General features: G+C 40.5%; 1 protein-coding gene across 9 annotated transcripts in view; it reads left to right on the top strand.

Moving 5' to 3' along the window:
• The first annotated feature begins 301 nt into the window (after positions 1–301).
• The window catches only part of ARID4A (AT-rich interaction domain 4A), a 70,530-nt gene continuing 51,429 nt past the window's right edge, over positions 302–19,402 (top strand). For 7 of the 9 annotated variants that reach the window (XM_039538253.1, XM_039538256.1, XM_039538257.1 and 4 more), the window contains exons 1-5: positions 457–588; positions 1,958–2,030; positions 3,866–3,976; positions 7,007–7,072; positions 8,402–8,492. In XM_039538253.1, coding sequence (XP_039394187.1) covers positions 2,025–2,030; positions 3,866–3,976; positions 7,007–7,072; positions 8,402–8,492 — 274 coding nt within the window. In that variant the 5' untranslated portion in view covers positions 457–588; positions 1,958–2,024. Of the gene's footprint in view, positions 436–456; positions 589–1,432; positions 1,626–1,957; positions 2,031–3,865; positions 3,977–7,006; positions 7,073–8,401; positions 8,493–19,402 lie in introns of those variants that run through there. The other 2 variants (XM_039538255.1, XM_039538254.1) reach the window with 2 other exon arrangements.

A 19,402-nucleotide genomic window follows, 5' to 3' on the forward strand; every position in this document is an offset into this window, starting at 1 on the left:
CTGTGCGGAGCTATGCAGCCGCCGCTGCTGCAGGCCTCTTGCTCCGCCCCCTCTCCTTGTCTATGACACAGTCCACACCAATCACATCGCCCCGCTGCTCTTCCTGACCTCCACGCTTCCCAATCATCGCTCGCAAAGCTACATCCGGATCCAGTTCATACCAATCAGCGGGAGGTGTACGATGACTTCACGTCAGAAATGTCCAATCGACTCGAGTGCCACCGATTCACCAATCAAAAGTCTCCGTTGCTTTACCTGCGTCGTCTGTTGACCAATCTGCTTTCACTGCTACCCTGTGACCAATGGGAGGGGGCTGTCCGCGGCGCCCAATCCGGGCAAGGTAGAGCCCCCTGGGCGTCACGAGGGGCCAATGGGAGTTCGAACAGGGCAGATACTGCTCAACAGCTTGTTATTTGGCTGATCGCTGGTGATTCGGTACGAGTCCGGGCTGGAAGGGGGGGTGGAGCGGAGTCGAGCCGCCGCCGCTGCCTCCGCCGCCGCTGTCTCTGAGGCGCCTGCCGCGAGCGGGGCTGGGGGCCGGGCCGGGCTCGCCTCGCAGCAGATCCCTACTTGGCTCTGAGTTTAAAGGTAGGGGGAAGGCGCAAGAGGGCAGCGAGCGGCTCAGCAGCCGCAACTCCGCTGCCGTCCCGGGGGAAAGGGGAGCGGGATCCCCGAAACCCCTGACTCGGGGGATCGGGGCTCCCTCACCCAGTCACGGAGGAGGCAGCCCCACCCCCCGTTCGGTTCCCCTCAGAGGGGGACTCGGACTCCTTTCGCCCGCCGAACTCCACCCCCCCATCCCAGCGCGGTGACCGGCGCTTCCTCTCCTCCCTTCTCTGGCTGAGGACCCCTCTTCGCGGCAAGGAGGACGGGGACGATTTATTTCCCGGCCCCGGGTAGGGGAACGCCCCCGTCAGCCCTCTCGGGGGTGGGGGAAGTCGGCAGGTTCCCCTTGCCCGCCCCCCTCCCGCGTCTCCAATCAGCTCTTCCCTGCTCAGCTTCAGGGGGCACCGGGACCTCGCTTCCCACCCTCTCAGTGGGTGAATCCCCCGCCGGGCCACCCCCTGGCAGCGGTGGGGTTTGGGTTATGTGTGTTTGGAGGGGGCTGAAGGGTATTTGAGAAGGGGGGTGTTGGAGCCAGGGGGTGTGGGGAGGCGTTGGGGGGCTGGAAGGTATTTGAAGTGGGGAGGCGTTGGGGGGCTGGAAGGTAGTTGGGGGACAGCGGGTGTGGGGAGGCGTTGCGGGGCTGGAGGCTAGTTGGGGAGGCAGGGGGTGTGGGGAAGCCCTGGTCTAACTCCTCTCTGCGTCCCAGGCTAAAGCCTTCTGGGGGAGAGGAGAGGGGAGGGTCCTCCCTAAGTACCGTAATCTCTCTTCTTGTGCTTGAGAAAGTTGAGAGGGGAAGGAGGCAGCTCAGGGCCTTGTCTCTTCTGCGCAGGAACTGCCCTTGTCCCAGCAGCTGGGCTGCGAGCAGCTTATTAGTATTATTATGATGATTTTTGCCTACGTCGTGTGTGTGGAGCCTCTTCTTGCCTGACATGGTGCAAAGGCAGAGGGAGTAATGGCGACCTGACACACGGAGGGGCTGAGGAAGAGCAGGAGGCAGCCAAAGCGGGAAGGAAAAGGAGGTAGTAGCGGCTTCTTGCCCAGATCTCCAAGGGCCCATTTGTCCCCTGCAAGGACCCCTTTTCAGCACTTCTCGCTGTCCCCTCCAGCTGCACACGCAGGGCAGCAAGTGGGGCTCGGAGGCTTTCTGTGGAGGGAATGCTTTAGGGATGTAAGGGGTGGGTGTGTTCGTAGGGTGGAGGGGTGTGTGTAAACAATGTGGAGGGGTGTGTTTAATAATCTTCCATATGCTTGTAGCTGAATTATGTTCTCCCAAGATCAAGATATTTCCTTTTTAATAAATCCACATGCGTGCAGATAAGTGTCTGATCATCTTCCTTCTCTTGTTTTCTAGCTTTTTTTCTGTATAACTGGAGTCAAGATAAATCTTTGAGCTGGAATCCCTCAAATAACCTTCAAAGATGAAGGTAAGTTTGTCCAGGTCCTGAGATGAGGAGTAGGGGAAGCATTTGTGCTCTTTCTCTTCTCCCTGCACCAGTCACCTTATTAGTTTCATTTTTAATCAATGTATCTTCGGGGAACAACAGCAGAATAAAGTTGGCTGTGAAAATCAGCACATGAATGGAATGAAATCCCATTTCTTCTCTCTCACTGAAGGGCAACTCATCCCAATCCCTCACCTATGCAGTAACAACACTTTGGAAACATAGGATGCCTTTGACTTGTTGTCATTTGGAGTACTATCTTTAAATGCTTCCTGTGTTGGCTGTAGCTTTTGTGAGTTTGCAGAACCACAGCTTTTGTCCTTCCTTAGCAGTTTCAGTTTTTCCAGAGCAAAGGCTTAACAATTGCAGGGTAAGTCACATGGAGGGAAACACTTCTTAGATGCAGAGACGAGCAAAAAATAGTTCATTATTTGTGTTCTTTATCAACACAAAATATTTCATTGCATGTATTGATTTCCTATTTTACTGTAGCTTGTTTTTTTAATATAATAACTTAGCATAAGTTTATTGATCATTGTAAATGTCAAATAAAGAAAATAAAATGTAAAATAATAATGCCCAGGTACACACAAATGTTCTTGAAAATGATAAACTTGCACATGTTTTGGGGGGGAAATAAATCTTAACAGAGACCTTTCAAGGAAGAAAAATAACATATAATATACTTGTTTGAAAGGTTACATCAAACTTTTCTGTAGCTCTTTTGCTGTTTTTCCTTCAGAAAATCTGATGTAGAGAACACCATAGAACACTTTTTTTCCATTCAAATGACATAAATCAAAGATATTTTTAAGTACATAAAGGTTATGGTTATTGCATAAATTTTGAAATTGCAATTGTCTTGGATGCAGCTGCATTCAAAATGAAATATCACTTTCATATTGTTTATAGCAATGTATTGAAATTATCTTCCTCCTTCTATTTATCTTTCCCTCTCTGTTTGTAAGCATATGCTCCAGTTCTCTTTGAGGTTATTGAACTGGTATTTCTGAGACAACAGTCAGACTGATAAAAGAGAGAGAGAGTGTGTGTGTGTGTGTTTTTTTGTTTTTTTTCTTGGAGCAAAACGTGTATCAGTAAACTCAGTGTAATTTAAGCTTTTTAGCCAGCCCAATATGCTGAAATTTACTGGTACAGCTGATTTATTTCTTTGGATCATCATGATTTGTGTCTGCTTTAAAATAGTGCTACAAACCATTACCATTGGTCCATTCTTACTCATTTTTCATCAGTTACTTAAGTTCTTCTTTTTTTTCTTTTTTAAGTTGCTATTTTAAATTGTATTTCTGCACTTAAATGACTATTAGTACGTTCTTGCAAAATGGGGACATGAAAATAATTACGTAGGAAGAATCTGTACCACTCACTTTTCTTACACTGTTTGATTGAAGTTGTATGTTTTGTTTAGAAACAATTCCTGTGCAATGAAACTTTAAATATGGTTAAAATGTTATGCACAGCACCTTGGTAAAAATGTGTATATCCGCTCCACGGATTTAATTGGAGCAAAATTAAGGGCCACTCTTAGGAAAGAGTTGACGTTTTAGATTTTAGCATACGTCAGATCTTATTGTAAAGAAAGATTAGGCTGTCTGCAATATTGGGAAGCAACGTAAATCATCATTTGTGACCTAATTAAGAAATGGTCAGTAGGACTAAACATTTGGGAATATATTTGAATATATGATGATGCAACTGTAAAGACGGTTATTATTGTTGTTGTTTATTATTTTTAACGAAATACATTTTGTAAAATATAAAACTAAACCTTGTTCTAATTTATTCTCCTTTGTTAGGCAGCAGATGAGCCTGCCTACCTGACAGTGGGAACTGATGTCAGTGCCAAGTACCGTGGTGCCTTTTGTGAGGCAAAGATTAAGACAGTGAAGAGGCTGGTGAAAGTCAAGGTAGGATTTATGACATTAGTGCTATTGCTTTCCTTGTGTTTTTATTAGAAAATATATTAAAAGGGTTGTCAAGGAAAATCATACCCCTTAACATTAGTGTATGGTTATACAAAGTTGTAGACATTTCTTGGGAAGTTTTTTTTTAAATGTAATTCTATATTGGTGCAGTTATGTTTGTCGTATCTAAAAAAAATTCTTTTCAAGGGTACTAGCATAAACTTATTTTAAGAATTATTTTTATCTGCTCTTGCTACTTTATTTCTCATTTGCAGTTATAACCTTCTGTTTGTGACTATATCAGTTCCACAGTAATCAATGTTGCTGTCATAAATGGAGTATTATGGCTTTAGGTGAGCAATAAGAACTAGGAGCAAAGATTCTTCAGAAGCAAAGATTATATATCATACAGACATCTTCGGTCTTTTATAGCTAGGAAGCAAAGAGGAGATGAAAATTATTTCCATTGAACAGTTTTTCAGAATTGTCCATGAGATGTCTCTTTAAATGTAAAAAAAGTTTTAAAACTGTTTCAAAGCAGCAAGCTCTAGCTGTATGAAATTTCCATGCAATGTCTTTCCGAGGCAAGGATTGTGCTAAAACTTAGTGTACGTTGATACAGGAGGAAACTTTTTTTTGTTTTGGCATTCCTTCTAAATTGCTTTTTTTTTCTTTCTTTTTTTAACACTCTTATAAACGATGGAGATCAAGAATGAAACTGTCCAAACATACATGTTTACACAGCATGCAGAGTAGATCCAAAAATTTACTTTGCACTTTGTTCCTACTTCCTACCTTCTAGCCTACCATTCAGGACACTGTGTATATGAGCTATTACAGTGACCAAAAAAATTAGATGAAATCCAGTTATTTTTTGGTACACATCTTAGTTTCTATGTGCTTTTGTACTTTGGTTGTTCTATTTGATCTGTCTATCTGGGTGCTTATATGGACCTCGTCACTTTATATCAAAGTACCTTCCCTGAATTTCAAAACAAATCTCTCCTTCCCTTCTCACCAACAAGCAAATTATGGGATTTTGGTGGCACTTTTTAAAATCTGTTTGAATGAGGGTATTGTTGTGGAAAGCAATGGATTCCACCTTTTTGGTCTGCACTGGTCCACAGACTATTTAGATTATTTTGAGATGTGAATTTTTTTCCCTTGGATCATAGTTAGGGCCCTGTATACTTCACTGTACGGTCCCTGGGATCTCTAATGTTGCTGCTGCTATCTCATTTACATTTTAAAATTTGACATTTTTAATTAGTTAAGCCTGATCTTGCAGTTAGGTGCATGTGGGCACACCTTGTGTCTACGCCAAGTCCATTGAGTAGGGCTTTTCACAAGCACATGGGTATGCCTGCATGCACCTTAAATAAGAAAATGAATAATACAATCTGCACAGTAGCTCCTGTGTCACTTCTAATATTAACTGTAGTTTATTTTATGTCTTCGTGTTCATGTTTTAGTGTGCCACAGATTTTTATATTGACAAAGAATGACTACATTGCATATGTTTTTTGGGAGGAATTTTGAGAGTTTGGTACATGCAAAGAGAGTAGTTTTGACTCTTGGCCACTGCAGAAATGTGGGAAGCATTTTGGAATTGTAGGATAAATGCATTAGCAAGATGTTTCTGTTCTTCTTCACGCAGCGCACAGTCAACTTGTGGAACTCCTTACCTGAGGAGGTTGTGAAGGCTAGGGCTATAACAATGTTTAAAAGGGGACTGGATAAATTCATGGTGGCTAAGTCCATAAATGGCTATTAGCCAGGATGGGTAAGAATGGTGTCCCTAGCCTCAGTTCGTCAGAGGATGGAGATGGATGGCAGGAGAGAGATCACTTGATCATTGCCTGTTAGGTTCACTCCCTCTGGGGCACCTGGCATTGGCCACTGTCGGTAGACAGATACTGGGCTAGATGGACCTTTGGTCTGACCTGGTACGGCCTTTCTTATGTTCTTATGTTCTTAAAATGATCAGCAGTAAAATAATTAACAATGTTGACATCCTACATTCATCTTTACGTTTCAAAGTTAACAGTCCATGGAAATGAATGATCCAGTTTACATTTCTTGAAGTTCCTGTTTCCAGTCTCTCTGCAGGAAGTGGCAAACATCAATCCGTATTTTTAGAGCTCTGCAAATCCATGGACCTTTTTGGTGGATTACAGATTGAAAATGGATGCACGTTTTGTATCTAGAATCCTGGAAATCTGTGGATATCCGCTTTATATCTGGGGATCATTTTTGTGGATCGGATGCAGATACAAATTTTGTATTCATACATGGGTCTACATATTTTCAAGGTTGTCTTCACAACCACGAGAGCTGAAACCATATTTTTTGTGGAAGGAAAACTTAGGTCTTATGTACACAGTAACTGGAATTAAAAAAAACTTAATTGGTTTAAATTCACAACTTTAGTGTGTGAGTCTGTGTGTGGGCACTCTAAAGAATGTCCACATACTGACTTGTACCAAAATAACTAAAGGTGTGAATTACAACTGATTTTAGTTATTTTGGTTCCTGTTACCATGTAGACAAGCCCTCTGCAGCAAAGAGTAGATTCTGCAGGAAATTATCTGCCCTGGAAATACAGTGGCTTTGTTAATAGTGAATGCTACAGATGATGTCAGAGAAGTATAACTCTTAAGCCTCTAGCCTAGTGGCCCACTGCAGGTAAAGCCAGGATTGTGTTATTGTCCAAGCTCATAATTGTATTTAAAAAAGTACTTTTTTTTTTTTTATTGGTATGACTGAGATTTGATTTAGGTGAGAGATCCTCTTAACTACTAACTGATTCATAAAGTTCGGTATTGAATGCATGGTATTTACTTGGTAACTCATATGGCACCTGGGCTCCTTATAAATTCAAACACTGTCATATTGTTTGTACTAAATAATGTTAGCGATTTTGATAAGGGTTGTATTTTCTAATTTTTTAGACGTTGTCATAAGGATTGTTGTGCATGCTTTTTGGAAGTATGAAAGTAAAATGTATATACCTGTTTCTAAAATATTTTTCAGGTGATCCTGAAACAGGATAACTCAGCTCAGTTAGTGCAAGATGACCAAGTAAAAGGACCTTTAAGAGTATGTATGCAGCATGTTTTTCAAATGTACAACTAAATTGTAATTATTTTAAATTTAGACTTTGACATTTAGACATTGAGCATCTAATGCACAGTCTGTTGAAGTCAGTGGAAAAACTCCCATTGGTTTCCATGGGCTGCGGATCAGGCCCTCAATGAGTAATTATCATTATTAGCTAACATTTTATTTTTTAAAAGATGTTTATCCCTATGCCTTTGACAAGTTAGTTTTGTATGGAAATGTTATTGCAGGCAAGACTATTTTTGTAAATACGTTAGACGTAAATTTGGAAAGGTCAACTGTTTCAAGCAAAATACAGACATTAGACAGGAGTAAACAAGCTGTATATTCAGTTTGCTCAGGAGCTGCTAGAACAGGTGACTAGTATAAAATACTCATTGCAGAAATGGCATTACACTGGGTACCCCTTATTTATTTGCTTGGGGTTTTTGCCTTTCCCTTGTCCTCTGCTGCTACCTCAAAGGCACTAGTAAATGCTGTTGTCAAAATCTGGGCCAAGTTCAGAACTCTGTTGTATTGTCCAGTTGACAGTGAAGCATATCTACTTGAAGTTTGAGTTCAAAGAGTAAATGTATGTAATAACACAGGCTTTATTTTCTTATCCTGTAGACACATATACCACTACTAATACTGTTAAAGTGTTGGATTAGTGATTTAGATCTTGAATTTGAATAAAATTTATGACTACTGCAGCACCTTTCCCCTTTGAACGTTGCAAGTTGGCCCAGACTGTTACAGCACCTCTCAGGTTTGGTGTGTCCACCCCTCTGTATATAGAGACAAAGGGCCAAATTTGATTAGTGCTGTAACCACGTGGGTCAGCTCTCAACACTCAATGCAGGGAGCTGAGCCCAGTCCCATAGGATAGGGCCCATTGCTATGGAGTGAGTGTGGGGTGGGCTCACTGTCTGAGCCTTCCATTCTCCCCTCTCTTCTGTGACATATCCTTGTTTTCCTTCACCTCTGCCATGATATTTATTAACATTTATAATTTAAAAAAAAATTATAACCTTACCTTTTGTTATAATACAAAAGTCACAGTAGGGATCCCAGTATGCTAATTTCACTGCCCACTACTAACTAAAACCAAGTCAGAATAAAATTTGATTTGGCTAATGATTTTTCACTTCTGAGGCAATGTAACCAATGCATGCATTTCACAAGGGTAGTGAAACTTAAATGAGTCTCTTTCCTGCCAACCCCTCCCCCCAGATCTTTCTGGAAGAATTGATATATTTACCTCCAGTATATGAACCTGGGACTATAAGTGTATACAACATAATAATTTTGAAGTATTTTATATTGCAGGTTGGTGCAATGGTTGAAACCAAGATGCCTGATGGATCCTTTCAAGAAGCTGTTATCAACAAATTGACAGATGCCAGCTGGTATACTGTAGGTGAGTAACTATGTAACTTATAGGTTTTAATGTTGGTACAATATATTGGTTTAAACTGGTCCATTTAAACCAATGTTTAAACCAATATATTGGTTTTGTATTCAAGGCACAGGATGGGACTTAAGATCTGACTCCTATTAGACTTTTGGTGTGACCTTTGGCAAATCACTTAACTGTCTCTTTGTTTCGTCTCCATTTTACAACTAAGAAAACAATCATTGCATGCTTTATAGAGGTGTTCGAGAGACGAGGTGGGTGAGGTAATATCTTGTATTGGACCCACTTCTGTTGGTGAGAGAGAATTTTTCAAGCTTACACAGTGCTCTTCACAGGTGTTGTAAGGATAAATTCATTGTCTGGTGCTCAAATACTATAGCTTTGAGTGCCTATGGATTTTGATACTTTGCTTGTATGATCAAGCTTCAGTTGGTCAAATAGATGCATATTGATTCAGGTTCACTTCTTGGAAGACAACATTGCTTAATTGCTATTTTGAAAGGACATACTTAAATCCCACTGCTGTCTGAAAATTTTGTTACCTACTGTTGTTACAGGTGACTGCAAAGATTAGTGGGAAAAACATTCTGTATATTTCTAGTTTGTTTACATGTGATTTTAAGACTTTCTATAGAGAGAATTTCAATTGTTCCCCTGTATACTCAGTCATTTCCCCCTGTTTATGTGGTGGGTTCTGGGTGTTTTACACATTGTTACTAGGGAGAAGAAAACATTCCTAAGAGAATAGAGAAGAGTGTAGTACCTTGAAACCATAATTTTACTCCTTTGTTTGAAATGATTACATTTCATTTTGACAGTATTTCCTTTAAAGGAACTAAACCTTCTTCTACATGTTCTTTTAAGATTTTATTTTCATTTTAGGGACAGATAACTGAGATGGTCATTGGAAATAAATCCAGTAAAATCATGACTAGTGACACAGAATGACGATTCAATGAAACTTGACATCAAACCATAACTAGGTTCATTGTAGAGATAACTTTATTTATTTTGGATTATTAATAAAAATGCATAGTCTGGTGTCTAGGTGTCTGACACAGCATTAAAAGTATAATGACATAAAAAACCATCAGCTTCCCCTGAAATCAGAAAATAACTAACTAGAGATGCCAATCAAATAATATAATACTCACTCAGATCAAACACCCTTGCAAATACCAGTCCTTATCATGTGCCTCGCTCCCCCAGAAAAACTGGGGATAGTGAGGGTTATATTTCCAGAGCTGTGTGGGTGGTGTGCACCTCTTTACATAATAGAAACTGTACATATTTCTCCTATGTGTTGCTTTAGAAATTAATTCTTGAATGTTTAAATTCACTGGTCCCATTTCCTTGTCTGTTACCTTTTGCAGTAGCGGTGATGAGATTATTGAAATGCTTTTAACAGAATACCGAAGAATTTAAAGTAGAGTTTTTTACACACTGGCATTCACTTGTCTATTATCTTAATTATTAATGTACTCCTTTTTTTTGGAGACAAAGAAGCAATGGTTTGGCAGCCCGATTTGGTTTGCATTGAAATATACAGGAGTTTTCATGTTGACTTTAGTGGGAGCGGGATAGAGCCCTAGATGTCCATGATTTAGTACTTTATGTTAATATAATTGTGATCCTATGGATCTGAGCCAGTTAGCTACTTTTAAGTTGACCATCTACACTGCTATTTGTTTTCTGCTTCAGGAATGTAGCATAAGCTGGCATAATTCAAGATGCATGACTCTAAGTGTAAGTGTGTGTGTGTGTGTGTGTGTGTGCGCGCGCGGTGAGGACAAGTTTGGGGGAAGGAGTGATAATTTAGGAGTTTAGTTGTGGGAATTAGATGAGTACTCATCAATTTAGTAAAATACTCTGATGCAACCTAGCAGGCAAAGGACGCTGACTTTAATTTTTGTTGGCTTAGAGATTTTCTTTCCCATATTGAAGGAAGAAGGAAATACTCTGTTGCACTAACAGTGTTACACTTACTAAGTTGATATTTCTGTTCTAAACTCTTATTTTCAGATTAATTGATTTTTAATAAATCTGCATTTTGGGTTGTAACTATTTGTTTTGTCTTTTCCTCAGAAGAATCTAAATTGGAAAACTGACCCTCCTGCCCCAAATTCCCCCCCTCCCCCCCAAAAAAAGCGCTTAACAGAATTAGTTGATGTAAGTGGGAAAGGATTTTTTTTGTCAAATTCTGCAGATGAGTTTTGCATGTGCAAGTTTTCAAGTTCTTGGATATAACAACTCACATTCAAAAATTTACTATGATGTGCAGGTAGTTTTGAATGAGGAACATAAGAATTGGCTTATTTTAAAGAAATTTTGCTTGGAGTTAACAAATCACTGAACGCTTACATCATACTGAGCATACATGGTATGATCCTTTCCTTTTTATGTATGTATGAAAGTGCAATGTTTCAAATAGACACATAGAATTGTATATTTAAAGGTATGCACGTGGTTTCATTTATATATTTATACTACCTGGTGCTTTAAATAAACATTGAGAAGGGAGGATTTACCAGGTAGAGCACAGCAAATGCATAAATTGCTGCAGAGTGGGACCTCTTAAGTTTTCCTGCAGTGGAAGTTTTACTCCCCCTTAAACCCTTAACTTGTTATTTTAAACATAAGTGTATAAAATGTTAGCGTTTTGGCATAATTCAGAACTCTGCCCTTTTTAGTACTTAGTTACATGTTATACTTACAAACAGTAATAATATAGAACACTAAATGTACCTAAGGCTGTAAAAGAAAGCTGGAGTTTAAACATAATGCACTTCCAGTTTGTTTAGCTATGTGCCCTTGACTTAAGACCACCTAAGTTCATTTTTGTGAGTAAATAATAATATATAATGGGCAGGGTATGCATTTGTCAGCTTGCAAACCAGAGGTAAAGTTGACCAAAGTGCATACATTGTGAAGTGTAGATTTCTGATAAAGAAGTTAGTTTACATTTAAAAATAGGGGAACTTTGTAGCTCAGGGAAATAGAAATGACACACAACCTTTCATCTCTCGGTCACCAGTTCGAATTTACTGTGGGTTAGTAGTGATCTAAAGATGATGTCTGTACAGTAACTTCTGTGCACTGAGTTGGACTCAGTTTCCTAGTGAATGGTTTTAAGCTATAATATTTAGCTGTTGTTGGCTGTTTAAACAGATTGACCAAGAACTGCATGGACTTGGGGACTGAACAACCCTTTCACTTGTGGAGTCCCTACCAGATCCAAGTCAAGTTTCAGTGGTAGGGCAGTGCGGGAAGCTTGCATTGAAATTATCAATGCTTTTCCAGTTCTGATTTATTGTCCTCTTACATGGCATAATTTATCCAATCATCTGAAAACACTTAACGAAGGTAGGTAAGTATGAGCGCCTTTGAAAGAACAGGACAGCTAATAAGACACACAGATTAAAGCAAAAATTGTCAAAAGGGTCCACTAACTTGGTGTGTCATTTTTCAGGTGTATGTTTTGAGACACCAAGTGCCTGTCTTTAAGCATCACTACTTATTCTCAGCACATTTGAAAATCTGGAGCCATGTTCGTTCGCTCTCTTGCGCGCGCGCTCTCTCTCTCTCTCTCTCTCTCGGACAGTTGAAACAATTTTGGCCTAAATTACTTGCCCAGTGTCCTAAAGTGAGCCAGTCCATTCTGAAAGTGTTCACTGTGTTCCAGCCTTAGTCTCTAGACTAGGCTACTTTGTTGCCACCTTCTCTGTTTAGGGCCTTGATATTGATATAGCAACAATGAAGATAAAGCACTTTGCTTTTAGAAATAATTCTCTTAGGGTAGGTCTACACTTACCGCGCGGGTCGATGCGGAGAGTTCGACTTCTCGGAGTTCAAACTATCGCGTCTAATCTAGACGCGATAGTTCGAACTCCCCGCGCGCTCCGGTCGACTCCGGAACTCCACCACTGCGAACGGCGGTGGCGGAGTCGACCTTGGAGCCGCGGACTTCGATCCCGCGGCGTCTGGACGGGTGAGTAGTTCGAAATAGGGTACTTCGAATTCAGCTACGCTGTTCACGTACCCAAATTTGCGTACCCTAGTTCGACCCCCCCTTCTTAGTGTAGACCAGGCCATAGCTATTAGAATGATACTGCTGTGCTCTAAATTGATTAACAGGCTGTTCAAAAAATGATCAAATGGAGTTTTATTTTCATTGTTTCTGCCATGGAGCCACCTCTGCATCAAAAATCCTGATCTAGTAATGATGGCACAGCAGAGAAACAGTGATGTTGGAATTTTAAACTGGGGCTTGGAAATGCTTTTGGAATTGGGCTGCTTACCCAAAAGTATAGATACAGAAAGAAACAGAAGAGATCTGGATTAAAAGTTTAACAGGCTCTAGGAAACGCCTCTTTTGCGCACACCAGTCTTTTATCACTTCTCAGTCTCATCATAAAGAAGTGGCAGCAGTTCCAGTACCTTGGAAAACAAACAGCTAACCTTAATTTTTAAAAATCTCATTTTAAATAATTACAAATGTGGTGGGGGTGTTCCTCGGTTTTTGAAGAGAATTTATAGGCTCAGTATATGCAGCGTGTTACCACTAGGAGGTAATTATATACATTTAAACAGTCTTCAGCCTATCAGGTCTGTTTTGATCCAAGTCATTTTAGAACTAAGTCTTATTTTTATAGCGTGTTTCATCCACAATGTTCTCCAGTATTAACTTGAATATTAAATATTGAAATATGCCTCTGAAACAATAATAATAAAAATACACTATATGGTTCTATAGGTGTTTTCCAACAGCTGCCAAAGGCAACATTAAGATGATTATGATCAATTTTGGACCTAGCCCTGAACATTAAAAAATTATATTAAAAAAACATTCTGTAAGAGGAAATTTGTTTCTGTAAATTTGAAGTAGTAACAGAAGTTAAAAGCAGTGTCTTAGTATGAAAGACAATTTATTTCTTGTTCAGAGACCTCAGTGGAATGCTTTTGTACTCACTCTGTCTTGTGGTGTTGGCTTACCTTCAGGGTGTGCTCTTATGCATGCTCAGTTAAGAGTTGTTCATGTCTGTCCTTTTGCTCTCTTTCAAGGAATATTCACTGGTGTGTGTGTAGAAGCAGCAAAGAATCTTGTGGCACCTTATAGACTAACAGACGTTTTGCAGCATGAGCTTTCGTGGGTGAATACCCACTTCTTCGGATGCAAGTAGTGGAAATTTCCAGGGATAGGTATATATAAGCAAGCTAGAGATAACGAGGTTAGATCAATCAGGGAGGATGAGGCCCTGTTCTAGCAGTTGAGGTGTGAAAACCAAGGGAGGAGAAACTGGTTCTGTAATTGGCAAGCCATTCACAGTCTTTATTTAATCCTGAGCTGATGGTGTCAAATTTGCCGATGAACTGGAGCTCAGCAGTTTCTCTTTGAAGTCTGGTCCTAAAGCTTTTTTGCTGCAGGATGGCCACCTTAAGATCTGCTATTGTGTGGCCAGGGAGGTTGAAGTGTTCTCCTACAGGTTTTTGTATATTGCCATTCCTAATGTCTGATTTGTGTCCATTTATCCTTTTCCTTAGAGACTGTCCAGTTTGGCCGATGTACATAGCAGAGGGGCATTGCTGGCATATGATGGCATATATTACATTGGTGGATGTGCAGGTGAATGAACCGGTGATGGTGTGGCTGATCTGGTTAGGTCCTGGGATGGTGTTGCTGGTGTAGATATGTGGGCAGAGTTGGCATCGAGGTTTGTTGCATTGATTGGTTCCTGAGCTAGAGTTACTATGGTGCGATGTGCAGTTGCTGGTGAGAATATGCTTCAGGTTGGCAGGTTGTCTGTGGGCGAGGACTGGCCTGCCACCCAAGGCCTGTGAAAGTGTGGGATTATTGTCCAGGATGGGTTGTAGATCCCTGATGATGCGTTGGAGGGGTTTTAGCTGGGGACTGTATGTGATGGCCAGTGGAGTCCTGTTGGTTTCTTTCTTGGGTTTGTCTTGCAGTAGGAGGCTTCTGGGTACACGTCTGGCTCTGCTGATCTGTTTCCTTATTTCCTCGTGTGGGTACTGTAGTCTTGAGAATGCTTGGTGGAGATTTTCTAGGTGTTGGTCTCTGTCTGCGGGGTTAAGAGCAGATACGGTTGTACCTCAGTGCTTGGCTGTAGACAATGGATCTTGTGGTGTGTCCGGGATGGAAGCTGGAGGCATGAAGGTAGGCATAGCGGTCGGTAGGTTTTCGGTATAGGGTGGTGTTAATGTGACCATCACTTATTTGCACCGTGGTGGACCTCCCGTGTAGATTGGTCCAGGCTGAGGTTGATGGAGGGGTGGAAGCTGTTGAAATCGTGGTGGAATTTTTCCAGAGTCTCCTTCCCATGGGTCCAGATGATGAAGATGTCATCAATGTAGCGTAGGTAGAGAAGGGGCGTGAGTGGACGGGAGCTGAGGAAGCATTGTTCCAGGTCGGCCATAAAAATATTGGCATATTGTGGGGCCATGCGGGTTCCCATAGCGGTGCCACTGATCTGGAGATATATATTGTCATTAAATTTGAAATAGTTGTGTGTGAGGATAAAGGCACAGAGCTCAGCAACCAGTTGTGCTGTGGCATCATCAGGGATACTGTTCCTGACAGCTTGTATTCCATCTGTGTGTGGGATGTTTGTGTAGAGAGCCTCTACATCCATGGTGGCTAGGATGGTGTTTTCTGGAAGGTCACTAATGCATTGTAGTTTCCTCAGGAAATCAGTGGTGTCACGGAGATAGCTGGGAGTGCTGGTAACATAGGGTCTGAGTAGAGAGTCTACATATCCAGACAGTCCTTCAGTGAGAGTGCCAATGCCCGAGATGATGGGGCGTCCAGGATTTCCGGGTTTGTGGATCTTGGGTAGTAGATAGAATAACCCTGGTTGAGGCTCTAAGGGTATGTTGATTTGTTCCGGTGTTAGTGTAGGGAGTGTCCTGAGTAGATGGTGCAGTTTCTTAGTGTATTCCTCAGTAGGATCTGAGGGAAGTAGCCTGTAAAATTTGGTATTGGAGAGTTGTCTGGCGGCCTCCTTTTTGTAGTCAGACCTGTTCATGATGTGTGTGTGTGTGTGTGTGTGTATATATATTTATATTTTAGGCTAGAAGTCAGTGCTAGTCTATTAAAAATCCAGAATGAGTTGTTCATGAAGCTCCTAATGATGATTCCTTCCTCTCCCTTTCCTAGTGCCCAGGTACGTTATCTGAGTTCCAGCAGGTCAGGAAGTGGAAAAAATGTACATGTTCCTTATTCTGGATGTCTTGTGCTACTTTTGTATACTTCTGTAAAGTACTGAAGTGGCTTGAGTCACCAGATAAAGCCCTCTAGTGGGAAGCAATAATTGCAACCATTAGACAAGCAACTAAGCTACTGCTGTTACAGTAGCCTTTTTTGTAATAGGGAGTAGGACAGTGTATTCTTTGTGGTCCATTTATTCTCTGTCAGTATATATACCTTTCTGGTGACAGAATCCTCAAGAAAATTTAATACAATCTATAGGCCTAGATTTTGGGCTTAAAAGGGCAGTTTAGGTTAGACATTAGGAAAAACTTCTTACTGTTGGGGTGGTTAAGCACTGGAATAAATTACCTAGGGATGTTGTGGAATCTCCATCATTGGAGATTTATAAAAGCAAGTTAGACAAACACCTGTTAGTGATGGTCAAGATAATGCTTAGTCCTGCCTTGAGTGCAGGAGACTGGACTAGATGACCTCTTGAGGTCCCTTCCAGTCCTACAATTCTGTGATTCTTTTAAAAAGGTTTTTGAATGTATAACTTATTTTTATCTGCAATTTTAAAACAAAAAATGCAACAACACACATTTGACCTTTTTCTTAGCTATTCTAATGTGGGAGGATTGTGGGGTTGGTTTGGTTTTTGCAGGGAAAGTGGAGCGGAGAGGAAGGCAGGATGTTGGTTTATTATTTTTCAATAATCTCATACATTACTGCTAATTCTAACTTTATTTTTCTGCCTCCCATCTTCAGTCAGAGAGATTTGTATTTATAACAACTTTCAGCAGGATTTGCCCTCCACAGTTAGGCCCTTTTATGCAGTCCAGAGTAGAAGGAAACATAAATCGTTGGGTTGTGGTAGCTGTGGGCTTCAGGCTTTATCTGAAGCACTTCCCCTAAGGGTAGTCATGTCTGTCTACTTTTATAGTTTGTCTTAATCTGTTAGGAAACCATTTAATTAAAAATGATTATATTTGTCTCTCTTCTTTCCAACTGTGCATAACAAATCAAGCACATGCAGACTTCTGTCTTGGCTGTGATTAGCGTGTAGTATAGATGTACAGACACTCTTTCCTTAACCTGTTTATTATATAATTTTAACAGTAGCTTTAAGAAAAAAATTTTATTCCCACTTAGGGTACATCACATGATAGTAATTATCTAGTTCACATCTTCTCCATATTACAGGGATAGGAATGGCAATATACAAAAACCTGTAGGAGAACACTTCAACCTCCCTGGCCACACAATAGCAGATCTTAAGGTGGCCATCCTGCAGCAAAAAAACTTCAGGACCAGACTTCAAAGAGAAACTGCTGAGCTCCAGTTCATCTGCAAATTTGACACCATCAGCTCAGGATTAAACAAAGACTGTGAATGGCTTGCCAACTACAGAACCAGTTTCTCCTCCCTTGGTTTTCACTCAACTGCTAGAACAGGGCCTCATCCTCCCTGATTGAACTAACCTCGTTATCTCTAGCTTGCTTCTTGCTTGCATATATATAAACCTTCCCCTTAAAATTTCCACTACTTGCATCCGAAGAAGTGGGTATTCACCCACGAAAGCTCATGCTGCAAAACGTCTGTTAGTCTATAAGGTGCCACAGGATTCTTTGCTGCTTTTACAGATCCAGACTAACACGGCTACCCTTCTGATACTTGAAATCTAGTCATTTTCAGAAAGAGTTCCAAATAGTCTCAGGTACTGGACAGTCCCTGAGTCCTCCTGCTAACTCTTTGATTTACATTCACATTTACCTATCTTTAAAACATTTTTTTCTTTTAATGCTATGTGAAAGACCCATGCTAACAGGGGAGGCTTACTTAGGTCTCGTCCCCCACTACTATTTTGAACTAAATTTGTACACTGTTATTGGCATGGTTAGTTCCACTCACAGCATGATTAAAACTATTAATATAGCCATGGTCAGCTAAGTGTTTCCATGCTAAATGCCATAGCTGGCTGGCTGTCTTCAAACCTGGTTTGACCAGTCCTCCTTCCTCACAGCATCATGTATAGTGAGACATCCCAGATGCATTATGCCATGTGCTGCTGTGTGTGTATGTCACCCAGGAATTGTAAGCCTTATTAAGATACCATGGGAAAACTGCCCAGATTTGCCCGGCTTGTACTTATACAAATGGTTAGACAGCATGTAGCTGGACAAACACAGATGTGATGTCAGGAAAGCTTCTTTATGGACAGAAAATGAACAGTTACTTGTAACTGGTTAAGTTGATAGTATCTCTAACGGGTTATAAACTCATGTTTTTGGTGTGTTTTTGTTTGGGTATTGTGACTGAGTATAAAGGGGAAATGGTGAAACACGGTTATGCAAAGTGCTTTTGAATATGCAAAGTAAACAAAGTGGGGAAAATAGATTCTTTTCACTAATCCTTTTTAAGTTAGATTTTTTACGATAGTTATGAGTATCATCCAAGTAAAAGCAATTTCAGATAGAAGTTATCATTTTGTTTAAGCTGACAGTGTCCTTACAGTATCAAAGAAGTTCAGTTTCTTCACTTTTACAGTTCCTCTGATCTCTAGAATAATCTGTTCCCCTCTTTTTTCGTATGGTACTGTCTGTAGACTAGTGCAGTGCAGATCTTCATCTTGCTATTTATAAGAACTCACTTGTAGAGTTGTCTTGATACTGAATGAAGCCCAGTTTTGCATTCAACAGGTATACTTTTGGATTGTATAGCTCTTGAACAATCAATATTGCCTCTGCAGGTGAGGAAATAAGAATATACTTTTTTGTTTTTAAAAAAAAAAATTGATTTGAAATCTTAAAATGCCGCTGTTAGGTACTAAAGCATTTAGTAAGGTCACAAACTGTGACATTGTCAATCACTTACTGAAAACAAATGCATATTGCATGTTGGAAAAACAAAAAGGTACCATGTTATTTCCCTATTAATATCAGTACCTATTTTTGCTTCGTCTTTTTAAGTTCTTTTGCCAGGTCCATTACCATGGTGTCAAAATGTCACGGAGGCAGTAGAATTGTTGCAGGCTCTCCTGTTGCTTGATATTCAGGGAGTCCTTAATTTGTGGGTCCTCGATGCTGTACTCTGAAAAGGCTATTTTTAAACCTTTAAGATCTATATTAAAAGTTCACGTTTAGGGAGACTTTAATTTGAAGAATGCTGCATATGAAGTACCGGTAGATTAAAAAGAGAAGAGATCAAAATCACAAGGACTGTTTAGTTTAGAAAAACCAGTGAGAGAGAGATGGTAGAAGTGAGTGTTTTTTGGTTTGTTTTTAAGGTATTGAGAAGGTCAGATGTGTGCTTCTGTTTACCCTTTACTATAATACATAATTTAGAGGGCACTTGCAATCAAAAGGCAGTGAATTTAGAATTGATAACCTTAAAGATTCTTATGCAATATAATTAACTCATGGAATTTGTTTCTGCAGGATATTATTCTGGCCCATAATTTAGTCAAACTCAGTGGAGGATTGGCTAATGTATATAAGTAAGAATAACTTCTTCAATACAGTGGCTATGCTTTCTCCTACTTCACTGTGTGACCTGATCTCCAGCTGGAGTAGGGAAAAATGTATCCTCATTGTTTAGTATTGCACACTTTGGTGCATTAATGGAAACTTGGTGATTTCCTCTGAATTATTCATCTATGGCAGTGTTTTCCAAACTTGGGATGCCGCTTGTGTAGGGAAAGCCCCTGACG

The sequence above is a fragment of the Mauremys reevesii genome, linkage group 4, assembly GCF_016161935.1.
Source record: "Mauremys reevesii isolate NIE-2019 linkage group 4, ASM1616193v1, whole genome shotgun sequence".
Lineage (NCBI taxonomy): Eukaryota > Metazoa > Chordata > Testudines > Geoemydidae > Mauremys > Mauremys reevesii.